The sequence below is a fragment of the Amia ocellicauda genome, chromosome 14 (genome assembly GCF_036373705.1).
Source record: "Amia ocellicauda isolate fAmiCal2 chromosome 14, fAmiCal2.hap1, whole genome shotgun sequence".
NCBI classification, from domain to species: domain Eukaryota; kingdom Metazoa; phylum Chordata; class Actinopteri; order Amiiformes; family Amiidae; genus Amia; species Amia ocellicauda.
Window position 1 is genome coordinate 32,193,595 of NC_089863.1, and position 25,852 is coordinate 32,219,446.

The window sequence follows — 25,852 nt, forward strand, 5'->3', positions numbered from 1 at the left end:
TAAAAAAAAAATCCATTGGTTGCCACACTTATTTAAGTCAGTTAAGTTGGAACTACACAGTACAGTTTAGTTGGTCTTACTAAATAAAGTTTATTAATGGCGGTCCAACAGTTAAGTCACATTTACATAAGTGAGTTAAGTCTGTATAATTAAATATCTTTGTTGGCTTTAATAAACAGTTTAGTAAAGCAAAAGAAACAGCATTTTGTTGAATGTATGTCAGTCAGTTTAGTTAACTGAACACTGGCCTATTAATGAAATCCAAGTTGACCAGATAATGTTGGAATTGCCTAATTCAGTCATGTTGTTTGCTCATAAGTCAGTTATTGCCATCTTAATAATATTATTAAATTATATCTAACAACTCAGTTTAGTGGAAATTATTGACATAACTGGATTAAGTAAATGCAACAAATTATTTTTTTTGAGTGTATGTGGACTCCTCACTTTCTCCATCCAAACAATGTGGGGAAGCAATAAAAAGACAAACAGAATGTTAGGGTATATTGTCAAAAGTGTAGAATTTAAAACAAGGGCAGTAATGTTAAGACTGTACAATGCAGTAGTTAGACCTCATATGGATACTGTGTACAGTTCTGGGCACCACACTTCAAGAAAGATATTGCTGCTTTAGAGGCAGTTCAGAGGAGATCAACCACACTTATTCCAGGTGTGAAGGGAATGTCCTACTGAGAGACTGAGAGAACTGAACCTTTTCACCCTGGAACAGAGGAGACTACGTGGGGACTTGATTCAAGTCTTCAACCACATCAAACCAAATGAGCTTTTCCAGATCAGCAGGGACACACACACCTGGGGACACAAATGGAAATTGGGCTTCAAGGCATTCAAAATGGAAAACAGGAGACATTTCTTCACACAGAGAGTAGTGACAATCTGGAACAAACTCCCCAGCGATGTGGTAGAAGCTGAAAATTTGGGAACATTTAAAGTCAGACTGGATAGGATCCTTGGACCACTCAGTTATCAATGGACACCAAACGAGCACGATCTAAAAATTAAATATGGTACACCACGGTCATGGTAAATATATTTGTTTTTACTGACTTACAGTACCTGAGTAGGTCTATATTAAATACATAAAAAATAACGAATTCAGAAATTCATATTATGCCTGTATAAACAATGCACAAAATAACAAATACTGGCTGTCAAACTACATTGTGACGAATAACGGAATACACTGAATGCTGCAGAATGCAACACATTACAGCGCATGTGTTGCATGATTACTATTACTTGTGTTGCTCTTATGTGATATATATAATTGTTGTGGGATATGACAATATATATCGTATGACGATAGAAAAACGTCTATCGTATCATATTATGCTATATCGTTTATATCGAGGTGTCGCAAACTGCAATCTTTACGGCAGTATTTGTCGTCATTAGGACGCTTTGCGTTCTTCCCGGTTCTTCCACACGTGTCGGATGCGGCAAGAAATGTGCATCAGAAACACATAGACATGGAGGACAGTAAACTGACACACAATAACCAAAACAACCAAGAGATACTTTAACGCGCAAGCGCACATGCTGCCCACCGCTCTCGTCGCCGGGCTAATTTCAATCTGCCAGCACCCCCCACCCCCGCTAATTTAGATTGATATAATTTGTATAAAATGAATAATAACGTTTGTTTGCATTTTAATAAATTGGAAAGCAATGCAAACACTTGCAGAAAGTATAGTTTTATTTTTATTAAGATGGTGAAGTGGTTCAACAGTTTTATTATTAGTATTATTACTATTATGACTATTTTGTATTAACACGTGCTGTAACGCGACAGTCTGAGGAGAAATGTCCCTTTCCAGCAGATGTTAAATGCGCCACTAAAAACCTGGATGTGGTAAATCTACCTGAATCTGTACCATTTTACAGCGCATGTGTTGCGTGATTACTATTACTTGTGTTATTGTTGTGATGTGACCGTAAATCATACTGTGTATATGTATGCGTGTATGTGCTCTGAGGAAGATAAGTCGAAACGCGTAGGCATTATGATGTTCACTTTTTCTCTAATAAATAATTTGAGACATCGGAGAATATGGACTGTTTTTAGACGGGAGCTGCTGTACCATCCTTCCTTGACCGGATAATTGTTCTATATAAAATCCCTGGGATAAGGCACCCCCCATTTAAGATTTATTAACGCCAGCTATTTATAAACTTATGTGTATGTGTGTGTGTGTGTGTGTGTGTGTGTGTGTGTATACAGTGAGGGAAAAAAGTATTTGATCCCCTGCTGATTTTGTACGTTTGCCCACTGAAAAAGAAATGATCAGTCTATAATTTTAATGGTAAGTGTGAGAGACAGAATAACAACCAAAAATTCCAGAAAAACGCATTTCAAAAAAGTTATACATTGATTTGCATGTTAATGAGGGAAATAAGTATTTGACCCCTTCAACTTAGTACTTGGTGGCAAAACCCTTGTTGGCAAGCACAGAGGTCAGACATTTCTTGTAGTTGGCCACCAGGTTTGCACACATCTCAGGAGGGATTTTGTCCCACTCCTCTTTGCAGATCCTCTCCAAGTCATTAAGGTTTCGAGGCTGACGTCTGGCAACTCGAACCTTCAGCTCCCTCCACAGATTTTCTATGGGATTAAGGTCTGGAGACTGGCTAGGCCACTCCAGGACCTTAATGTGCTTCTTCTTGAGCCACTCCTTTGTTGCCTTGGCTGTGTGTTTTGGGTCATTGTCATGCTGGAATACCCATCCACGACCCATTTTCAATGCCCTGGCTGAGGGAAGGAGGTTCTCACCCAAGATTTGACGGTACATGGCCCCGTCCATCGTCCCTTTGATGCGGTGCAGTTGTCCTGTCCCCTTAGCAGAAAAACACCCCCAAAGCATAATGTTTCCACTTCCATGTTTGACGGTGGGGATGGTGTTCTTGGGGTCATTCCTCCTCCTCCAAACACGGCGAGTTGAGTTGATGCCAAAGAGCTCGATTTTGGTCTCATCTGACCACAACACTTTCACCCAGTTCTCCTCTGAATCATTCAGATGTTCACTGGCAAACTTCAGATGGGCCTGTACATGTGCTTTCTTGAGCAGGGGGACCGTGTAGGGACCTATATATATATATATATATATATATATATATATATACACACACACACACACATACACACACACACACAATTATTTACCGTCACATTACAATAACACAAGTAATAGTAATCACGCAACACATGCGCTTTAAAATGGTGTAGATTTACCACACCCGGGTTTATAGTGGATATATAGTTATATAGTTTATAGTTTGTAAAATAAACATGCAACTTTATAAGCAGTTGCATCTCCTGATTAAGGACCTCAAAACAACTAATTTTCTAACATCAACGCAAATTATTCGATAGGAAACGGAGACACATTTGTTCCCTCCTCTTCATTCCTTCTCCCGCCTCACTTTATGAAGAAGGCAATTGGCCCAATAAAAAAATAGCGGTGTGTCTTCTGCAAGTGATTGGCCACAAAGATTGACAAACATTTCATGCAAAGCAATTGGCTGCATACATTAATTGTTACTCCTACCACATTCCATGGTTTCCAGGTCTGCAGCTATACATATTTCTCCCAAAATAATACATTGAGATATCGCAAAAACTCGATATACGACCTCCCAGCCCTACCATCGGGACAGACCTACTATTAACAAAACACTTAAATAGTATTCCTGATGAGGTTATACATTACAGCTTTACAGACAGTATGTTGTGAATTAGAAATGTTGTTCAACTATGATGTATTATACACAATGTATTGCATACTAGATGCATCTATTTCTCACATTGCAGTGATAACGGGGATTATTATGTCAGTGCTGTCAAGATGCTGCGTCCAAAACCGCATACTACCGTACTAAATAGTTTGTCAAAACAGTTCGCCACCATTTGTAGAATACATAAATATATTGTACACACAAACAAAATTAATTTCATTAGTATGTGAGTATTTAACCCTTAAGTGTCCCAACAATGAGTAGGACCAAAGATTTCTACTAATGAAAGATTAGTAAAGGGTCGTAAAACTACTTAATCTGATATGAACTGATTAAATAGCCCATTTTCTGATTACACTGTATAAGTATAAAGTATAAAGCTGGTGCAGCATTAACGTCTAAGAATAGGACTGAATTCTCTCAACACCGACTCCGACACTGTAGTTCAGTGGTTCCCTAATCGGTTCTGGGGGACCCCCTACCCTGCTGGTTTTTGTTCCAACCGAGCTCTCTAACTTAATTGAACCCTTAATTGAACTAATAATTTCCTAAATCAGAGACTTTTAATTAATTATTTTAAACAGTAGGTGTTTTAATTTAAGTACAGAATTATATTAAAAACGTATTGAAGAAACAACTATTTTCTTACACAATTTAAAAAGTAAAATTGTAAGATTGTTACTTCAATTAAGGTTCAATTAAATAATTGAGAGCTCGGTTGGAACAAAAACCAGCAGGGTAGGGGGTCCCCCAGGACCGGTTTGGGAACCAATGCTGTAGTTCCAATTCCAACGGTGTCCTCGATCCGTCTGCGCAGACCGTGACGTCACACGCAGACTACCGTCTGCAATCTAGCAGGATCACAATAGTTCCCGGCCATCAGGGGATAAATTGAACTTTCTTGGACACTAGCCCCTGTGTCTGGTAGAAGGAAAAATTTTACCATCCACTTGGTATTTTTACCAGCCAAGGCAAACATCACCAGAAATACATGAGGGTGTATAAATGTGTGGTGAACATGACATTTATTCAGGTAATTAATCAATCTCAATAACAAAAGCTAATCCCACACCTGTATAGCCTCTTATACAGGTGTGTATGAGGGAAAGGGATCTGGATAGAAAAGCCATGCTCCACACAGTTTCTACTTTCATACTCCTTTTCACCGCTGCTCCCTTCTCTGGGTTTCCGCACGGTCATTAAAAGTCATTACATTTCAAAGTATTTTCTTAAGGCCCTTCAAAATCATTCAAATTAATGTTATCACTAAAAGTCATTGTTTATAAACTACAATGTAAAAGTCGGGTTTTCTCTCTCTTTGCACTCTGACCACTGCTCTCACAGCAGTGCAAACCTGACACCTGCTTTATCAATTGAGAGTGCCAGGGCTGAGAGAGGTCCTTTGGATTGGATAAAAAATATATAATCTCTAGGAATTATGACAGACAGTAACGTCCTTTCCATTGGTCAATACCATGCACGCCAGCAAAGACGCAATGCAAACAAACCGCACGCTTCTCTTCAGCAGAATCTCCGCTATGCAGCAAAAAATGAATGTCTCCTTCGCAAATCGTTTGCCCATAAATGAATACGTTGTAACTGATTAATACTTATCTGACACAACAACTTTGTTAAATAAATGTCCATGTAAAAATGCATTAGAAGACGGATGGAAATAGCATAATAACAGCAGACCTGTCAACTCCCGTATTATTATTGTTGACGACATATCACAACTTTGTATTGTCCCAATCTCAAATTAACCATACAGGTTGTGACTATTTGTTTATAAAGGAATATTTTGCCATTACATCTCTAACTGACAGAGCAATGTGTTTTTCTTTTTAAATGTTTTATACATTTTCATTCATTTGCCAGTGTAGCAATGTGAGCTACAACGAAAATGCCTTAACAGTAGCGTCTTTGTGGCAATGTTTTCCGGTCATACAAAATGTACAAGACCTATCTAGCTAGCTAATTTATACAGTCTACTTGACTATACGATTGGCTTTTCCTCTCCACACCACACTCACACTGCCGCTCTGCATTGGGAAACATAACTGTGCGTTCGAGTTCCAGCGAATACAGAATAAAGAGCAATGGCTGGCTGTGTATGTATTAATGTGTTTGTTGCTCCTCTTTCCTTTTCTGTCATTGCTAGATTCGCAGAAGGTTGTTTGGCTTTAAGGTGGGTTAACAAATAAGCTGTAGATTATTGGTAGTTTAATTGCACTGGAAATTATTATACACTCATGTGCTTCTCTGTAGGGAAGCCATGGGGCGCGTTGTAGCCCAGATTTCCGCAGATATGCGCAGACATGCAGAACTGTGCGAATATGAACTTTATCAACGCAACTATTATAATTCGAAAACACTTTTTGAAAAATATCGACCAATACGTTATGAGGAATTAAAACAAGTTAAGTTACCGTACACTTGTCAAATGCGGGTAGATTTACTGGCCACCTGATAAATCTACCCGCATTTGCGGGTGTTAACTTTATTCCCTGCCAGACATACAAAACTTCCCACACCGCTTTCCGGTTCCGTCTCTTAGGTTTCTACGCAATGTTGCACATGCGTATTTTTAAACTCAAAGTCATATGAGAAAACTTAATTTCCAACGTCAACTGACCTCGAAACTCCGGGAATACTTTGGAATACTGGAAGGAAACTTATAATAATAGTACGTGTCAAAAATAATGTTGCACAGCGAAATAGAAGACAATTTTCACTGTGAGACTTTTCATATTTTTGTACTTTAGTGTGAAAATTACTTTTCCGAAATCTTTAATCCTATGTTCCTTAATAAAATCTCAAACAATTATGTAAATTTACAGCGGATCACTGATGATGCATTTAATTAATAAGTAATTCATATTAAGATGAATAGAGAGTCAATACTCAAAATACTGTAAAACGCTGTACTATTCCATGCAGTGATATGTGGACTTCATATAAAATACAGAAATTATAAAACTCGATCATTTGTACATACCTTTTAAAACAAAAACAAGGATTATGTTGCATAATACAGCATCAAAATTTATAGAAATGTGGCCAATGTAAAACAACCTTTAATCTATTAAATTAATGATAGTGATACATTTACATCGAGAACATCTGGATGATTTGAATTAAACACGTTCACACCATTAGTTACATGTATTAAATACAATAACATGTTCTATATCATTGCATGTATTACTGTACTTTAGTAATGAAAAGGGAGGCAGGGTGATTGCGTTATGTTGAGTGTACAATTCATTATATTATGGCTACAGACAGACATATGAAAAGTATGGGTAGATTCTATAACTTATTAATATTAAAGGTCACATTGTATGCGTACATTCAAATTTGCATTGACAAAATCTCAACAAATATTACTATTTTACACATCACATAACTTTAAATTAGAGTATTAAAAACAAACCCGTTAAGTAAATAATCTTACATCAATGTGTATTCGTTTTAAAAATACTCTCTCTCATTTAATAATCAACATCCACCATATGGCTGGGAAATAGTTATTCTACTTTAAAACGTAAGCGCAGTTTCCTTCCATTAATCTAATGTATTCCTGGAGTATCAAGGTCAATACGCAGTTGCCGCTAGGAAATTAAGTTTGCTCAGTTTTCGTGTTTAAAAATACGCATGGCTCAGTATTGCGTGTAAATCTAAGCGACGGAACCGAAAAAGGGACTGGGAACTTCTGTATGCCCGAGAACTACTGTATCCTACAGGAGTGTCGTGAACGTACCCAGTATGATTTTAACAGTATGCGAAATGTAGCTGGATGACTGGAAACTTTTCAATACCATAAGGCCATATGGCAAAAGGGACGTGCCTGATGTAGTCAGTTCATATCTGGGAAATTGGCGGATAACTCCGTTTTCAAGTGTAAGTAGCAAAAACAGTACAGATAGACTAGCTATGTTAAGAATGCTTGATATGAGTGTAAATAAACATCAGAAATGTTAAATGTACCGCGGTGTCTTTTGTTTACAGGAAGTCGTCATTAAACCGCGAAGTGAAAGTTCAACACGAATACATAATGCGTCCGAATTCGTAGTATTAATCTACAATCTTAAGGTACATACTTCAGTGTAACTTTTGTGTGTAATATGTGGTGTTTTGGACGCAGCCAGAGTGTTACAAGAGAGTGACAAACTTCTTGACGGTAGAGATATGAGAGAGCAGTCACATGTTAAGCATACATGGGGTTATTATTATGTCTTTTATTTACTAAGAGAACAGTAAAGACATGAATAAATCCGATAAATAACCGAAAGGTTACCGGCGGCAGCTCCGCGGCTCTCTCTCTGCGCGCAGCTCCGCTCTGCCCTCCCGGCTCCTCGGCTCTTCACAGGCGGCCCGTCCGCTCCGGAGCTCCAGCCACACACAGCCGCCTCCCCCGCCGCCAGGAGCTCCTGCAGCCTCCGTCTCAGCGCCTCGTTTTCCACGTCCCTGAGGGTTATCTCCGCTCGGTGCTCCGACACCGTCTCTCCCACCGCCTTCCCGATCTCCCACAGGGCGGCTCTCATCAGCCCGGTCAGAGCCGAGGCCAGGCGGGCATCCAGACACGCAGAGACGGACATTTTCAAAGACCCTCTTTCTAAACGAGACAGTCAATTTCACATGGGAACTTCCGTCTTACCAGAAACGGTGCATTGTGGGATTGCACGGAGGTCATGAATATTCATGAAGCCGATGAGATGCCGAATTCAGTCACCCCTAGGAATCAAAGGAATGGGGCGTGGTTATCTCACAGATTCAGACCAAAGCAACAGCACCAGAACAGCATTGAATCTATACGCAAGCTGTTGTGCGGACAATATGGAAGACATCGGCGGGGTCCCATATACCATGCTATTCACTCTAAAAACAAATGTTTAGTCTCAACAAGAAAAAAAATAACGCAACAGTTTGCATCAGTCTTTTTGAGTTATGACAACTTCTGTTGAAATTATATTGCACAAACAAACTACATTGAGTTTGGGGAATTAGCTTTAGCAATTTTTTATTACCACTTACTTAATTGTTGGTAGCTTAAAAACAAGTGTTTCAATTGATTACTCATAAAAATGAAGTTGCTCCAACTAGTTTTTCCACATTATTTAAATGTAATTTTTATGTGTTATGTACTTAATTACCATAATCATGAACACACGGTTTAAGCTGAAAACCATTGTAAATTTTTTTAGCTTTGTTATGTTTTTGTTCATGTAGTAGCTTTTAAGAAATAAATTAATTCAACAACATAACAAATACTCGCCTCTGTGTGAACATGACTTACAACAAGCTCAACTATGTCTTTGAGCACTAGAAGTACTTCCCACCCAGCTAACAGGGAACGTACTGGGAACTGGGAATGTTCTGTTTAGGTCCCAGAAGTAACGTTCTCTCTGGGACGTTTTTAAAACGTTCTGCAAACATACTGAATGTTATAAACAGGTACGCTTTAGGTCCTTACTTGACGTTACAAAGCGGACCTGCATAGGACATAAGGAGACATTCCCTTGTGGTCCCCCAGTGGTCAGAGCAGGACTTTCTGATTGCATGACATTTAGAAATGTTCCGATTTTGTCCCATTTTTGTTTCTGTTTTGACTTTACAATCCTGACATTCAGGATTTATGAAATTACTTTACGAAATGTCCCCTTTCGGTTCCCTATTGGTTATAGCAGAACGTTATAATCAGGACATTCAAAGGACATTAGGAATGTTCTATATTGGGACCCATTTTGTTGTTACGGGACATTTTAATCAGGACATTCACAGGACTTCATGAAATGTTGGTTTCCTACTGGTTATGGTGAGGGCTCCACTGGCACTTTATATGCTAATTGCCATTGGATACTCTGGTGGGTGGGGTGGTCACTCTGGAAGGTGGAGTTGGACAGCGGTTCAACTCATAAAAGCTGACTTGTCCATAAAGTCTTTGTATTAGTTTTGCCTTGCTGTACCTGGTATACTTGTATACCGTGATCTATATTCTGGACTCTGTAATAAATCACATTGACCCTGAACTATCTTAGTTCCAGTCACTTGTACAGGAGGTTCCATTTTCTTACAACATTCACAGGACTTTATGAAATGTCCCCTTATGGTTTCATATTGGTTATGGCAGGACATTATAGTAAGGACATTCACAGGACTTTAGGAAATGTTGGTTTCCTACTGGTTGTGGCAGGACGTTACAATCAGGACATTCACAGGACTTTAGCGTTGTTCTTGTTTGCTTTTAGTGGTAGGATGTTATCATTAGGAACATTTTAACAGGGTTTACAGTCAAACACAATAGAGGTGCAAGATAACAGAATGAAGTCTCAAACAATAATTAAAAAGCAGCACACTCTTAAATCACTATTACTAAATCACTATTTCAATTAGGCAAGAAATCTACCAACGTTTCGCCCAATAAGCCTTCATCAGGGTGTAGTGAATCTGAGATCATGCAGCAGATATACCTTATGTCAAATTAATTCAATGCGTAATAATGTTATTCAATTAGCTGACAGGAATGGGTTTATTGAGTTTTAGTTTTTCTATCATTAATTAGCAATCATCTAATTTCTTTAACTACAATTGACATTCCTCATTTATTTTAATTATCAATGTGAAGGAGCCCTCCCAGTTGCTCGATGGGGGAGAGACAATGTTGTGGGAACACAAAGGAGTTTTGCAAAAAAACATAAAAATGTATTCCAAAGTAGGGCAGTGTTCAAGCAGGGAACCAAAAATCACAGTCGGCAAAAATAATTCCAAACTATTAAAAAAATAAAAATAAAAATAAAAAATAAACTCAGGACACAACTGTAAAAAGGTAACTGAAACTGAAACTGAAACTGAAACTGGTATGTATCTTAAGTCTTAACAGAGACCAGGGTAGTATATGTACAAGGGGAAGTCTCTCTACTGAACCATCCAGCACCCTTATATTGGTGCTGGTAGGCTGACTCCTCCCACAGTTCAAACCAACAAAGAAAACTATGAAATCAAATTAATTTTATAAAATAAACCCATTTAAATTAATAAACGCACAACTTAACTTCGCATTTCCCATAAAAGTCCCCAAACAATAAAAAGTTTTTCAGTTCCGCCCCTAATAACCCAGATTCCACTGTTCATCAATATACTCCCCCATAGATGTGACCTCGACCACGTCCTTGCCTAGCCCTGATTTGCCACCTCCACAAGTTCTGCACCTGGATCCCCTTTTCCCGTGCCCTGCGGTCCTTGAGACCATGACAGTGAGGGACAAGAGGGGGAATCTTATGTTCTTAACCTCACCATTAATTGAAAAGAAGATTGGACAAGCAAAACAATGGGGAAAAAGTGCATCACATAATGTGACTTCCTAAAAAATTAAAAGGTAAAACAAATGTTTTTATTTTATTTTTTAAAGAAAACTATTGTGTGTATTTCAAAAAAATGGTATCCAATATCCTGCAGTAGTGCTAGGGCAACATTTAGGGAACCTGTAATACACATCCTCTAAAAGTATTTATTATTATTATTATTATTATTATTATTATTATTATTATTATTATTATTATTATTATTATTTCTTGGCAGATGCCCTTATCCAGGGCGACTTACAACATAAGTGCAAACAAAGTACAAGAGAAGTACAAGGCATCAATCATTACAAATTCAACTTAGCTAAAACATTGCAATTTAAAATAATACATTTTACAAATTCCAATTACAATTTACACAAGTACAGTAAGAGACTTCCTACATCCTGGACGGTGAAAGCTAAGTGCTGTCAAGATGTAGGGTTACAGACTAGGGCTACGGGAAAGGAAGCAAGGAGTAAAACAATCAAGAACGCAAGGAGCATAATAATACTATTTTATTGGATTTAGTATTTTCTTTTCATCAATAAAAACAATTCAATTTTTAATACTTATGATTAAAAACATTGACATATCAATCCTTAAAATCACTTAAAAATTTTAAAATCTTTGTGATTTTAACAAAACTAAAACAATTAACTTTTAAAATAAATGTGCTCAAATCAAATAAACAAAACGTGATAAAAGCAAAAACTGCACACCAACAAAAAAAGTCAAATACATTGAAAATAACTGAAAATGCATTAGACAAAATAAAGAAACAATTAAAAAGGAAAAAATAAAAAACAAACAAAAAAAGTCTAATGCATTTTAAATTAATCCCAAAACGGTGAATGTATTTGACAACAAAATATAACAAAACTATACCTAAAAAGCCCTAAACAATGTGATTTAAAAACAACTAAATCTTTAAAAACAATTAAGATTCGTTATTTAAAATCTTCTTTTAAAAACAATCATTCATAAAATCTTTAAAAGATCTTTAAAAGATCTTGGACTCGGGCTCCAGCAGGGGGAACTAACCGTCCCCGGAGGTGGGTCCCATCATGGGATCCTGAGCTCCCCCAGATCTTGTATGCGCCAGTTCTTAAAGGCTTCCTCCTTGCCCCTCTGATGGACCTCCAGATTGACGTAGTCTTTTACAAACACCATGCCCCTCCGCGCGATGACGATCGGGTCCAGCTCCTGCTTATTAAACAAACAGATGTTCCGTCCCTCCCACAGTGCCTGCTTCACTGCGCAGACGACACGCCACCAGCACCTCAAGGTAGATGTAGAGATTCCCTTGGCTGGACCGTATAGGATCTGCTGGGCGGTCGCCCGCGCAGGAACGGCGAACCTGTGGAGGAACGGAGAAAACAGGAGCCAGACCCTGTGGGCGGAGGGGCACTCACTAAAGATGTGAGCCTCCGTCTCCTTCCCCAAGCAACCCTTATAGGGGCAGGTGTCATAAGGAGCTATGCCCCTTCTGTGCATGAACACTCGGGTGGGGAGACACCGACTCACAGCCATCCAGGAGACATCTTTCTGCGTGTTCGTGAGGCAAACGTGCGTAGCGAAGCAGTGGAGTAGCGTGTGCGAATCGTGGCAGAGAGAATACCAGACGAGCCGCAGAGTTCTGGATGAGCTGGAGTGGCGGGTAGAAGATGCAGGCAGGCTGGCCAGCAGGGAGTTGCAGTAGTCCAAACGGGAGAGGACCAGTGACTGGATGAGTAGCTGAGTTGAGTAGTCGGTGAGGAAGGGATGGATCTGGCGTATGTTGCCCGGGAAGAATCTTCAGGTGCGCGGCAGCGTGGTGATGTGCTGGGAGTAGGAGAGCGCAGGATCGAGGGTGACTCCTAGATTTTTAGCGGAAGAAGGAGAGAGTGTGGTGGATTCCAAGGGGATCAAGATGGGGAGGTCAGCAGAAGGTGAGGAAGAGTGGGGGAAAAAGAGGAGATCTGATTTGGAGAGGTTGAGCTTGAGGTGGTGTGAGTGCATCCAGGTGGAAATGGCAGACAAGCAGGAAGAGATGCGTGAGGGGATGAGAGGGTCAGAAGAGGGAAAAGACAGGAAGATCTGGGCATCATCAGCGTAGAATTGGTAGGAGAAACCATGGGAAGTGATAAGGGGGCCCAGGGAGCGAGTGTAGAGAGAACAGGAGCAGGCCCAGGACGGAGCCTTGGGGAACGCCTGTGAGGAGAGGTTGGGGGGTGGATGAGGAGCCTCGCCATGTCACTTGGTAGGACCAGTCACTGAGGTAGGAGGAGAACCAGGTGAGAGCAGTCCCAGAGATCCCACCATCTCAGTGGAGTGAGCTGTGCGGAAGCTGGATTGCAGAGGATCAAGGAGTGAGTGTTGGGACAGAAAATCCGAGAGCTGACGGTGGACCGCCCGCTCGAGAGTCTTGGAGAGGAAGGGAAGTAGGGAGACAGGGCAGTAGTTCTGAGGAGAGGTGGCATCAAGGGTTGGTTTCTTGAGCAGTGGGATGACAGCAGCTTGTTTAAATGCAGAGGGGAAACAGCCAGAGAGGAGTGAGGAGTTGAGGAGGGAGGAGATGAAGGGGAGAAGATCAGGAGTGGTTGCTTGGAAGAGACAAGAAGGGAGAGGGTCCAGGTCGCATGTTGTGGGTTTGTGACATAGGAGGAGAGCAGAAACTTCAGCATCTGAGGTGCCTTCCTTGCCTGAGGTGAGCATGAAGAAAAGGAAGCTTGGTCGGTGGGAGGTTTCGGTGTGATGGGAGATGAGGGTGGAACATTAGAAGAGCCTGCGGATGTCTGCAATCTTGGAGGAGAAGAAGGAGGTGAAATCATCAGCAGTGAGAAATGGGGGAGGGGGGGCAAGGAGGGAGGAGAAGGTGGAGGAGAGTTTGTGAGGGTTGTTGACAGTGGATTCGAAGAGAGATTGGAAGTAAGACTTCTTGGCTGAGGTGAGAGAGGACGAGAATGTGGACAGTAGGAAGCGGTAGAGTTCGAGGGCGGCTGGGAGTTTGGTCCTTTTACAATTTTGTTCGGCGGCACGCAGACTAGTTCGGGTTGCACGGAGAACAGGAGAGCCAAGGCTGAGGAGGGGAGGGACAGGCAGGATGAGACGTGAGAGGACAGAGAGAGTCAAGGGAGGAGGTGAGGGAGGGGAACAAAGAGGAGGTAGCACAGTTGACAGATTTGAAAAACAATCGATGGAAGGCAAGAGAGTGAGGGCAGTGGAGGCAAGGGTGGAGGGGGAGACTGAGCGGAGATTACAGAGGTGACAGAGGGAGTGGGTGGAGAGGGGAGGGAGGGAAGGGGAAGGGAAAGGGAGAAGGAAATGAAGTGGTGGTCCGAGATGTCCATGGGTGTCACGGAGAGTATCGAAGGGGAGCAGCCTCTAGAGAAGATGAGGTCTAGCTGGCAGCCAGCCCTGTGAGTGGGGGGAGACGGGGAGAGAGAGAAGTTAAAGGAGTGAAGGAGAGGAAGAAATCTGGCACAGTGGGAAGCGTTGGAGAGGTGGATGTTGAAGTCTCCCAGGATGATGGTAGGTGAGGACAGCGAGGGGAGAGAGGAGAGAAGAAAGTCAAGTTCATCCAGGAAGGAGGTGAGTGGACCAGGTGGACGGTAGAAAACTAGAAGGAAGACGTGAGAGGGAGAGGTGATTTCCACTGTATGGAATTCAAAGCTGTGGGTTGAGATAGAGGAGAGAGAGGGGGGGACAGAGAAGAGGAGAGAAGGGGAGAGCAGGAGCCCTGTTCCTCCTCCCCGCCCAGTAAGACGAGGGGAGTGGGACAGGACAAAGAGAGAGGATAAGGCAGCAGGGGTGGTAGAGTTGTCTGGGGAGATCCATGTCTCGGTGAGAGCGAGGAAATCCAGAGACTGGTGGGTATTGGTAATAGCACAGGGATGTCATAGAAAGGACACAAAAGACGTCCCAATAAACATTTAGGAACCCTGCACAATAATGTCCTGGTAATGTTTACTTGTGACATTCTTTTATGGTCTTGGGAATGGTACAGGGATGTGCATAGGACATCATAGGAATGTCACAAAAGACGTCCTGCAAAACACTTAGGGAACCCTACAAAAATACTTTCTGGTAACATTAGTTTCTGACGTTCTTTTATGGTCTTGGGAACGGTATAGGGATGTTAATAGAACGTGATACGCTACAAGAGACATCCAGGGAACACTACAAAATAACGTCTTATTAATGTTCGCTTGTGACGTTCCTTTACGGTCTTGGGAATGGTAGCGGGACATTAATAGAATGTCATAGGAATGTCACAAAAAACGACCAGGGAACACTTAAATATAATGTCTTATTGTTTGCTTGTGACGTTCTTTTATGGTCTTGAGAATGGTAGCAGGATGTTCACAAAACGTCATACGAAAGTCACAAAAGACTTCCTGCAAAACACTTAAGGAACCCTACAAAAAAACATTCTGGTAACGTTCGTTTGCAATGTCTTTACAACTTCAGAGAACGTTTTGGGGACGTTGCGGGGACATGTTTTTGTTAGCTGGGTACATACACACATAAGAAACACACATCTTTGCGTACGTGAATTTCTCAATCATGTTGATTTGGTATATCATATATTCATTATTATGATTATTTACTGTATTAGATTTGCACCTGATAAAGCTCTCGTCTGATCTGCTCAGCGAGTTTCTATCCTGATCTCGTTGCAAACCCGGGTCTCTGGATCAATGCTTTGATCAGTCTGTTTGATCATGAATGTTAATTGTTCATTCAGTCCATGGAAAGCAAAGTACATTGTACCATTCGTCCAAAATTGCCAAGCACGAAATACGTGGGCATTTTGTGGGATAAAATGTGAATTATGTTCATGAAATGTGAATTATATTAACGAAATGTGCAGATCAAGGGACAAAATACTATTTATGTGCACAAATGCATTTCGTGGATGAGGAGATGCATTTTAAATACTTTCGTATGTCACCACATAATTTCTCTGACCTACAGCGAGATATTGTACACCAGTCGCCCCAACAATGAGCGATTGTCCGAGGCTCTTAGAATCTCCTGCTCAGCCAATCAGCGCTGGCTTGACGTGCAGGACGCAGAGACGCGTTGAGATTTCGGAGGAGTGCGCGTCAGCTCCTCTGCGAGCCTCTGTGTGCTGCGCTTACCCACAAACCCTTGATCTGTGTCGCTATGCAGAGACGCATACGCGTACCTACACAGAAGTGTAAATCGGCCTTTAAGAAGTAATGCATGAAAAAGACCTAGAAGTCTACGTGGACTCCTCACTTTCACCTATGGCGGCAGACAGCCGGGAAGGGAGAGACCACCCCCTCCCCCCCATTAGTAATAAGAACGACTAGAGGGGTCTATCCAGCTCTCTCCTCAGTTGTACACAAGGCCTCTGCTCTGCCATCTGCTCGTCGGGCCTCAGCTGCAAGGGAACCAGGGAGAACCTCCAGCACCACGGGCCCTGAGCCCAGTGGAGTTTTGCCAGCCTTACCGGGTGGTGGGAACCAAGCCCCTCCCATGGTCTTCCTAGAGGATCAAGCAGTGAGGCAAATGGTTGAAATGATGGGTGCGAGCACTAAGCTAGGTGAGGGAGAAGAGAGAAGTGGGGAAGAGGAAGGTTTCTTTACATGATTGTTACGGAGCGGGTAATTGCCCTCACTGCCATTATGACTTTAGTCATCATATCTATAAATGTGAGGAGCATCGCTGAGGTGAAAAAGAGGGCCGATGTTTTAAACTCTATGGCTGGAATGAAGGCAGATATCATCTGTTTACAGGAGTGCGGCATCCCGTTCCAAAAGGAATATAAAGATCTCCGGGACACTTGGACCCTAGGTGAATCTTCTTGGTCGGGTCCAATGTGTCCCGAGCAGACGGGATTGCTGTACTCCTGAAGAACCCCTTCATAGAGACTAAAAAATGTAGGGTGATAGAGGCGGGCAGGTTGGCCAGCCTCGACTTTAAATTACAAGGGGGCTGTATTGAGGCTGGTCAACATCTATGCCCCCACCAGCCAGAGAGAGAGAGAGAGTCCTCTTTTTCCCTCAGCTACGCCTGCTCCTGATCGGCACCTTACCAGTTATCATTTCAGGTGATTTCAACTGTGCTCTGAGGGATGTAGACTGGAGTAAGCCCCGCAATGATAGATCCAGCAGGGATCTCGCTGTGTTCGTGGAGGACTTTGAACTCTTTGAACAGGTTGGGACCTGGTCCCCTTGTTCACCTGGGTGAGTTCTTCTGGCTCCTCCTTCTCCAGGATAGATCTCGTCCTTCTCAGTAAGCCACTGGAGAGGACCGCCATATCTTCAGAGGCGGTCTTCTTTTCAAACCACAGGCTCCTGACGACAGAGGTGCTCATCCCGAGCACACGGGAGTCGGGGCCTGGGGTCTGGAAGGTCAACACCTCTCTGCTCAATGACCCTCATGTTATTAAGACCTTTAGCAGACGCCTCAAGGAGTGGAGGACCCTGAGGGGTCTTTTTGATTCTCCCACAGAGATGATGAAGAGAAGAACCAAGGGCTACTTCATTCAGCTGGGGAAATGGAAAGCTCGCGAGAGGCGGGCGAGATATTCCCATCTAAACGCCCGCCTCCAGCACCTGAGTCTTTTACAGCTCCGAGGCTTCGACCTAGCTGAGGATGTGGCCTGGGTCAAACTGAGTCTCTCCGCCCTCTATCAGGAGGAGCAAGAGAAGATCAAGGTCCTTCCCAGGGTCCGCATCATGGAGGACGATGAGAAGTGCAAGCCGCTTCTTCTTCAAGAAAACGAAGGAGAGGCAGCCTGCAATGTCCTCCATGATCGACTCCTCGAGCATTCGAGCATTCTCTCTCTCCTTCATAAGAAGGAAGATCCAAGAGATCTGAAGAACTGGCAGCCGGTCAGCCTCCTGTGCACCGACTACAAGATACTGGCCAAAGCACTGACGCTCCGGCTGCAGCAGCCACTACCTCAAGTCGTGGGTCCCAACCAGGTCTGCGGTCCCCGGGGGAGATCGGTGGCCGACAACGCCATGCTGCTCAGGGATGTCGTGGCCTACTCGAACTAGAGAAGGCTTCCCCTGGCCCTAATCAGCCTGGACCAGGAGAAAGCCTTCGATAGAGTGGGCCACGAATACCTGCAGCTAGTTATGGAGAGGATGGGCCTCGCTTTTGGCTTGAGGAGGTGGGTTAAGATCATCTGCAGCGGCCTAAGCAGCAGGGTCCTCGTGAACCACCACCTGACTGAACCATTTCCGGTCAGGTCGGGGTTCGACAGGGTTGTCCCCTGTCGGCCCTGCTGTACGTCCTCTGTTTGGAGCCATTCATGCAGGCGATCCGCCGGGACGTCCGGGTGACAGGTTTCCATCTCCCAGGTTCCAGCGGAGAGCAACTGAAAGCCCTGGCCTATATGGACGACGTGGCCATGGTCTGCACGGACGAGCCGTCCATGGCCAGGGTTGAGGAACTGCTGGATGGCTTCTGCAGGGCGAGGGTGGCCCCTGTCAATAAGGCCAAGAGCAAGGTCTACCTCTCCAAGGCATGGCCTGTTGGCCGGGGCTGATGGCCCCTGTGAAGCCGTCCATCAAGGTTCTGGGGATCACGAGCGACGGGACCAACACGGGCACCCGGAGCTGGGAGGAAGCCTTATCCAAGGTTCAAAGGAAGATCCACGGCTGGAGCACAAGGACCTTGACGATGGCTGGTAAGGTGCTGGTCGTAAAGGCCATCCTCTTCCCGATACTTCTCTACGTAGGTTTGATCTTCCCCCCAGACAAGGTCGTCTCAAAACTAGTGACCATAATTATATTTCGGTTTGTCTGGGGGAGCCAAATGGAGAGGCTGAAAAGAGTGCAGATGGTGAAGGGTACCCTGGATGGAGGCAGAGGGGTCCTGGACGTTGTGCAGCTTATAAAGGCGCAGGGGATGGCATCTGTGGTTAAGAACATCCAGGCTGCTGGCAAGAAAGTGAGTTTCATGAACCATTCAGCCTCTGTGCCATGGATAAAACCAGGCCACACTCGTGGGATCCCCCGCCGTTCTAAAGGGCACTCCAAGCCTTTGCGCTCGAAGTAGGCCTCCATAAAGTTAGTGCTGGCCTCCTGGGATTATAAGACCATCTGTAGTCAGATGAGATCTACCCAGGAGACCAGCCGGATAGAAGATTTCCCTCCCGAAACCTGCCGGTTTATCTGGGCTAACGCTACGCACGTTTGCCTCCCAAACACGCAGAAAGATGTCTCCTGGATGGCTGTGAGTCGGTGTCTCCCCACCCGAGTGTTCATGCACAGAAGGGGCATAGCTCCTTATGACACCTGCCCCTATAAGGGTTGCCTGGGGAAGGAGACGGAGGCTCACATCTTTAGAGAGTGCCCCTCCGCCTACAGGGTCTGGCTCCTGTTTTCTCCGTGAAACAGGCCCTGTGAGAGGGACGGAACATCTGTCTGTTCAATAAGCAGGAGCTGGACCCGATTGTCATCGCGCGGAGGGGCATGGTGCTAGTGAGAGACTACGTCAATCTGGAGGTCCATCAGAGGGGCAAGGAGGAAGCCTATAAGAACTGGCATATACAAGATCTGGGGGAGCTCAGGATCCCATGATGGGACCCACCTCCGGGGACGGTCAGTTCCCCCTGCTGGAGCCCGAGTCCAAGATCTTTTAACCATTTTATGGATGATTGTTTTTAAAATGACTTTTAAAATGAATTTTAACTGTTTTTAAAGATTTAGTTGGTTTTAAATCACTAATTGTTTAGGGTTTTTTTGGTTTAGTTTTGTTCTATTTTTTTTTGTCAAATACATTGTCCGTATTGGATTTAATTTTAAATGCATTGGACCTTATTTGTTTGTTTTTTATTTTTACCTTTTTAATTGTTTTTTTATTTTGTCCAATGCATTTTCAGTTATTTTCAATGTATTTGACTTATGTTGGTTAGCAGTTTTGCTTTAATCACGTTTGTTTTGTTGTTTTGTGCACTTGTTTATTTAAAGTTAAGTTTTTTGTTTTTGATTTTGTTAAATCACAAAGATTTTAAAAATTTTAAGTGATTTTAAGAATTGATTTTAAAAAGTTTTTAAAGTATTAAAAATTTGAATTGTTTTTATTTGAAAAATGTAAAATACTATAAACAATAAAACAGTATTTTTTTAAATGTAATCAAATGTAATAGTAAATGTACATATTTGTAATTATTTTGTTTCCCACTATTTAACAAATAAAAACAATGTTGAATGTTTATGTGTCTGGTTATCCATGCATTTCAATAACCACTTCATCAAATACAGGGTCACAGTGAGCTGGAGAAAATAGGCTGACCGGGCAGGACATCAGGGCAACACTTATGCATGTCTTATATAAACACTTATATAAATAAATTCCACTAAGGTTTAATATGAGGTATATTAAAGTGTATCTTATTACCCCAGACATATCAAAGGGATCATAAGGATATACACTCAACTAAAGGATTATTAGGAACACCATACTAATACTGTGTTTGACCCCCTTTCGCCTTCAGAACTGCCTTAATTCTACGTGGCATTGATTCAACAAGGTGCTGAAAGCATTCTTTAGAAATGTTGGCCCATATTGATAGGATAGCATCTTGCAGTTGATGGAGATTTGTGGGATGCACATCCAGGGCACGAAGCTCCCGTTCCACCACATCCCAAAGATGCTCTATTGGGTTGAGATCTGGTGACTGTGGGGGCCAGTTTAGTACAGTGAACTCATTGTCATGTTCAAGAAACCAATTTGAAATGATTCGACCTTTGTGACATGGTGCATTATCCTGCTGGAAGTAGCCATCAGAGGATGGGTACATGGTGGTCATAAAGGGATGGACATGGTCAGAAACAATGCTCAGGTAGGCTGTGGCATTTAAACGATGACCAATTGGCACTAAGGGGCCTAAAGTGTGCCAAGAAAACATCCCCCACACCATTACACTACCACCACCAGCCTGCACAGTGGTAACAAGGCATGATGGATTCATGTTCTCATTCTGTTTACGCCAAATTCTGTCTCTACCATCTGAATGTCTCAACAGAAATCGAGACTCATCAGACCAGGCAACATTTTTCCAGTCTTCAACTGTCCAATTTTGGTGAGCTTGTGCAAATTGTAGCCTTTTTTTCCTATTTGTAGTGGAGATGAGTGGTACCCGGTGGGGTCTTTTGCTGTTGTAGCCCATCCGCCTCAAGGTTGTATGTGTTGTGACTTCACAAATGCTTTGCTGCATACCTCGGTTGTAACGAGTGGTTATTTCAGTCAAAGTTGCTCTTCTATCAGCTTGAATCAGTCGGCCCATTCTCCTCTGACCTCTAGCATCAACAAGGCATTTTCGCCCACAGGACTGCCGCATACTGGATGTTTTTCCCTTTTCACACCATTCTTTGTAAACCCTAGAAATGGTTGTGCATGAAAATCCCAGTAACTGAGCAGATTGTGAAATACTCAGACCGGCCCGTCTGGCACCAACAACCATGCCACGCTCAAAATTGCTTAAATCACCTTTCTTTCCCATTCAGACATTCAGTTTGGAGTTCAGGAGATTGTCTTGACCAGGACCACACCCCTAAATGCATTGAAGCAACTGCCATGTGATTGGTTGGTTAGATAATTGCATTAATGAGAAATTGAACAGGTGTTCCTAATAATCCTTTAGGTGAGTGTAGATCCCCCAATGGTTCTATGCCATGCTACAGAAATGGCACCCTAAAGGGTCCCATTCAGAACCATTTGGGATCAGTAGAAAGAATGAATAAATAAGTACAGCAGATCTAGGTGTTCAGTCTAAAACAAGGACTGGTTTAATAAATGCGTCCATAAGTCCATAAACGCCATGACTGAGACGTACTAGTAATGTGCAGTTTGCGAATGATTCGTGCTTTTTGAACGAATCATTTTAGTAAATAATGGGAATCGGATCAGTGACGTATTGAATCGGCTCTTTTGATTCACTGTGAGCAGCAGCGTCACTCAGGAGCCGGAGACCGGCCTGTCGACTCTCGTTCAATGACTGACTCTCAGTCTGGCGGATTTGTTCGTCCTCACGAGTCCTTGAGTGTTTTGAAACTGAAGATCGTATGTCACATGTTGTTTCCAAATTCCTTCTAGCTGGATGATTAATCATGAAACGTGTGTATTTTGTTTCAACTGTAACTTGCCCTGGTGACGTCTGCTAAGTAAATTATAAATAATACTGCAAAAAGTATTGTTTGCAGTTACAAATCTGCAGAAAGAGTAATAAATTAAGGGAGTCACGCTGTGCCGTTTAAAATGCATATATGCTAGCACAAATGATGACGATAATAATAATAACAACAACACATATTTGATATTTAGTATTATTGTTGCACATGGAAACGTATTCTTATGGGGACGTGCTTGTCTGAATACAATGTTGTCTACACACGTTCAGCTCTTCCTGATATCTATTAACAGAAACGTGTGTTTATTACGCTGTTTACAATCATGTAAAGCAGAAATAATAAAATAGACACAAAAGTATTTTCCGCATCAGGCTGTATCGCTCGTAGTGTTGTTGTTCTTTTTTTTTTTTTTTTAACAAACACAATCGCGCTGCTCCTCCTCCTATGGGGATGGACTTCACAACGGCCTGGTTTTACAAAAAAAGCTCTGGGACTCCGGCATGGCACGGCACGGACACTTAAGCCAGTGGAACCGAGGCAATAGACAGAAAACAGACTTTTATGTCTATTTTATTCTTTATGCTTTACATGATTGTAAACAGCGTAATAAACACACGTTTCTGTTAAGAGATATCAGGAAGAGCTGAACGTGTATAGACAAGATTATATTCAGACAAGCACTACGTTAGCGTAAGAAAACGTTCCCATGTGCAACAATACAAAATATATATTTATTATTTATTGTTGTTATTGTTATTATTGTAATCATCATCAATATATGTGCTATTAGATACGCATTTTAAATGGTACAACTTGACTCCCTTAACTTATTACACTTACTTCAGATTTGTAACTGCAAATGACACTTTTTATTTTAAAATTTACTTAACAGACGTCCTTATCCAGGGCAAATTACAGTTGAAACAAAATACACACGTTTCACGATTAATCATCCAGATACAATATAGCAGGTTATAATTTAACTCATATGTGTGCACGTTTCAGTCATGGCGTTTATGGACTTATGGGCGTATTTATTAAACCAGGCCTTAATGTTAGAGGGAATCCCAGATCTGCTGTATTTATTTATTCATTTAATTTGTCAATGGACACACGTTAAATAATTCGTGTTCGCCTTCATACTGATTGCCTCTGCGGGGCTGTTATACAACAGACCTGCACACCATTCACAAAACACAGCCTGAAACACCGTCCAGTTAATAAAATATTAATAATATCAGCTGCTACCGCTGTTATTATTAGTCTGCATGTGAAAATATGCAGGGTCTTGTTCTCTTACAAAAGCTTTATTATTATTATTATTATTCCGTTCGTCCGGACTGCTACTCCTCCTGCAGTTCTTAACGTACAGACACCAGATTCACACAGAGGCTCATTGTGATGCCGGTCAGGTTGCTGGTGCTGTTTGTGCGGCTGGATCGATATTTATTGAGATCTGATCGATTAAAAACCCCAAAAATCTCATTGCCTTGAGGAAGGGATTCTCGCGCAGACAGACCAACTGACAGACCGGCAGCCAATCAGCGTCGAATATGCAAATTAAGGTACAGGCAGTAGCCAACCAACGGTCTCGATTCCCATCATTCGATTCCTCCTCTGTCTCTGGTATACCCTGCGCCTGCGCGCTGCACTGTGATTTACACTGCGGTCAGAGCTGTATTATTCATTTCTGTATTAAATACTGTATAATTATAATACTTATACCACTGCCACTACTAATAATAATTACACTACATTCAATGTGTGCATACGGGGCTTTAATACGGATTATTTGTCATGTTATTATTCCATATTATTCAGTCTTGTTAACTGCGCTACGAGACTTGGTTAGAAAAAGCCGACGTCTCAGTTCATTCCCTATAATAATACAGCATGTTCTCTATGGTTTTACCTGCTTTAAAGAAGCTTTAACCATCCGATATCCCCGTACAATACTGTATCATTACATTATATCAGTATAATACTGTTGTATATACTAATTTATTCACTGCTACTACTTACATACTAAATTACATTCGCTAACTGTTTTATATACTAATACGTATTCCACTTAGGTTACTACTAATAATAACAGCACATTAAACTCGTATATACGGGACTTTAGTACCCATTATTAGCGCACATGTGAGCGCGGTGCTGTTTAAAACTGCAGCCGATTCTACGTGTCTTTGTGAACCTACTAAGGTAACGAAACTGTTACACGATTAATTCCCATTATATCCCATTGCACTCTGTCTTAATATAGCTTAACATTGCATGTATGTGTTTAATATAACTTTAAATGCTTACTCGTTTGAATGTATACTGGTAGATACCGTTTTTTAAAATTCATATATACTTTCATACTCAATATAAGCAGATCGTAATCATACAGTTTGTCAGAGCATATCCATCCTTTATTTATAGTATTAGAAAGTGCCTATAACTGTGAATATACCCATAGTAATGGTATGTTAAAGGATGTCTCGAGATAAAGTTTATATAATTAGTGGAATTTATAAATTAATTACGGGAGTGAACAACTCTGACGTTATCACACTCGCTTCTGGTCAAAGCACATAAATACCCCGTCATCAACGCAGACCTCCAGCGCTTCATTCTCTTGCATCATTGAAGCGCGCTGCCCACACCCGGCAGCCCATCGCTCTGCTCACCTGCGTCGATCTTTCACTCTCCTGCCTTTCATCCGGACGATTGCTTACACCAATGCATTCTACACCATGGATTCGTCGCTTTTCTCTAACGGGAACCTGCGTTCCTCCATCTCCGTCTCGCCTTGACGTGCCCCCGGTCCTCTGCATATCTCTGCATTTGGATCCTTTGGCGCTACGATCCTCATTTCCTGGTTCTTCCCCGCTGTCCGGCCCCGGTCCCAGCTTCTTTCTCCTGCCCTCGGATTTCTGCTGTCCCCCTCCGACTTCTACCAGTCTGTCCCGACTGGTGTGCCACTTGGCATAGGCCACGTCCCATCCTAGGCCCCCGGTTTCCTTTTCCCTGTCCCCCGATGCCCCCGTCACTTGCCTTGTTCTGCGTGGTCGGCTCATGCCCTGCAGTGCTGGCAGGGGGCCACACCCTCCCAAACCCCTCTTTCGTGGGGCCCTCCCTCCAGCCTACACCCCTAGCCTCATTTGGTTGCCCCAGGCTCTCCCTCCAGCCCCGGGCGGCTGTTTCCCTGCCCCACCCCTAGCCTCGTTTGGCTGCCCCCCCTGCAGCCCTTGCGGCTCGTGCCCCTCCCCCAGTCCACCTCATGGTCACCCTGCAGCCACACGCGACTCCTTCCAGTCCCCCCTGCTGCACCGTATGTTACATCCCCTTTTCCCTCGCGACTCGTTCCAGTCCCCCTCGCTGCACCGTATGGTTACATCCCTGTCTTCCCCCGCAGCACTCCCTACAGCCCTGTGCGGCTTCTTCCTACCCCTCTACCCGCTGTAGCGTAAGGTACACTTATAAATTTCACTTAAAGAAGTGAATTTATAGTATCACCTTATCACGAATCCTGGAATCTTGTAGAACTCAATTTCTGTAATAATTGGACACAGACACCAATTCCAAAGATATAAATTGTCAAATTTATTCAAAAACAAAGACTAAATGTAGCACTACACTAATTATACAAAAGGGAAAAACTAATTAAAA

The 25,852-nt window shown here is 42.6% G+C and overlaps 1 protein-coding gene across 2 annotated transcripts in view; it reads right to left on the bottom strand.

Annotated features, from left to right (window-relative positions):
- The window catches only part of LOC136767688 (uncharacterized), a 53,293-nt gene that overhangs the window by 15,508 nt on the left and 11,933 nt on the right, over window positions 1-25,852 (bottom strand). The window contains exons 2-3 of one of the 2 annotated variants that reach the window (XM_066721634.1): window positions 8,054-8,490; window positions 505-813 (exon numbers count right to left, since the gene is read on the bottom strand). In XM_066721634.1, coding sequence (XP_066577731.1) covers window positions 737-813; window positions 8,054-8,354 — 378 coding nt within the window. In that variant the 5' untranslated portion in view covers window positions 8,355-8,490 and the 3' untranslated portion in view covers window positions 505-736. Of the gene's footprint in view, window positions 1-504; window positions 814-8,053; window positions 8,491-25,852 lie in introns of those variants that run through there. The other variant, XM_066721633.1, reaches the window with a different exon arrangement.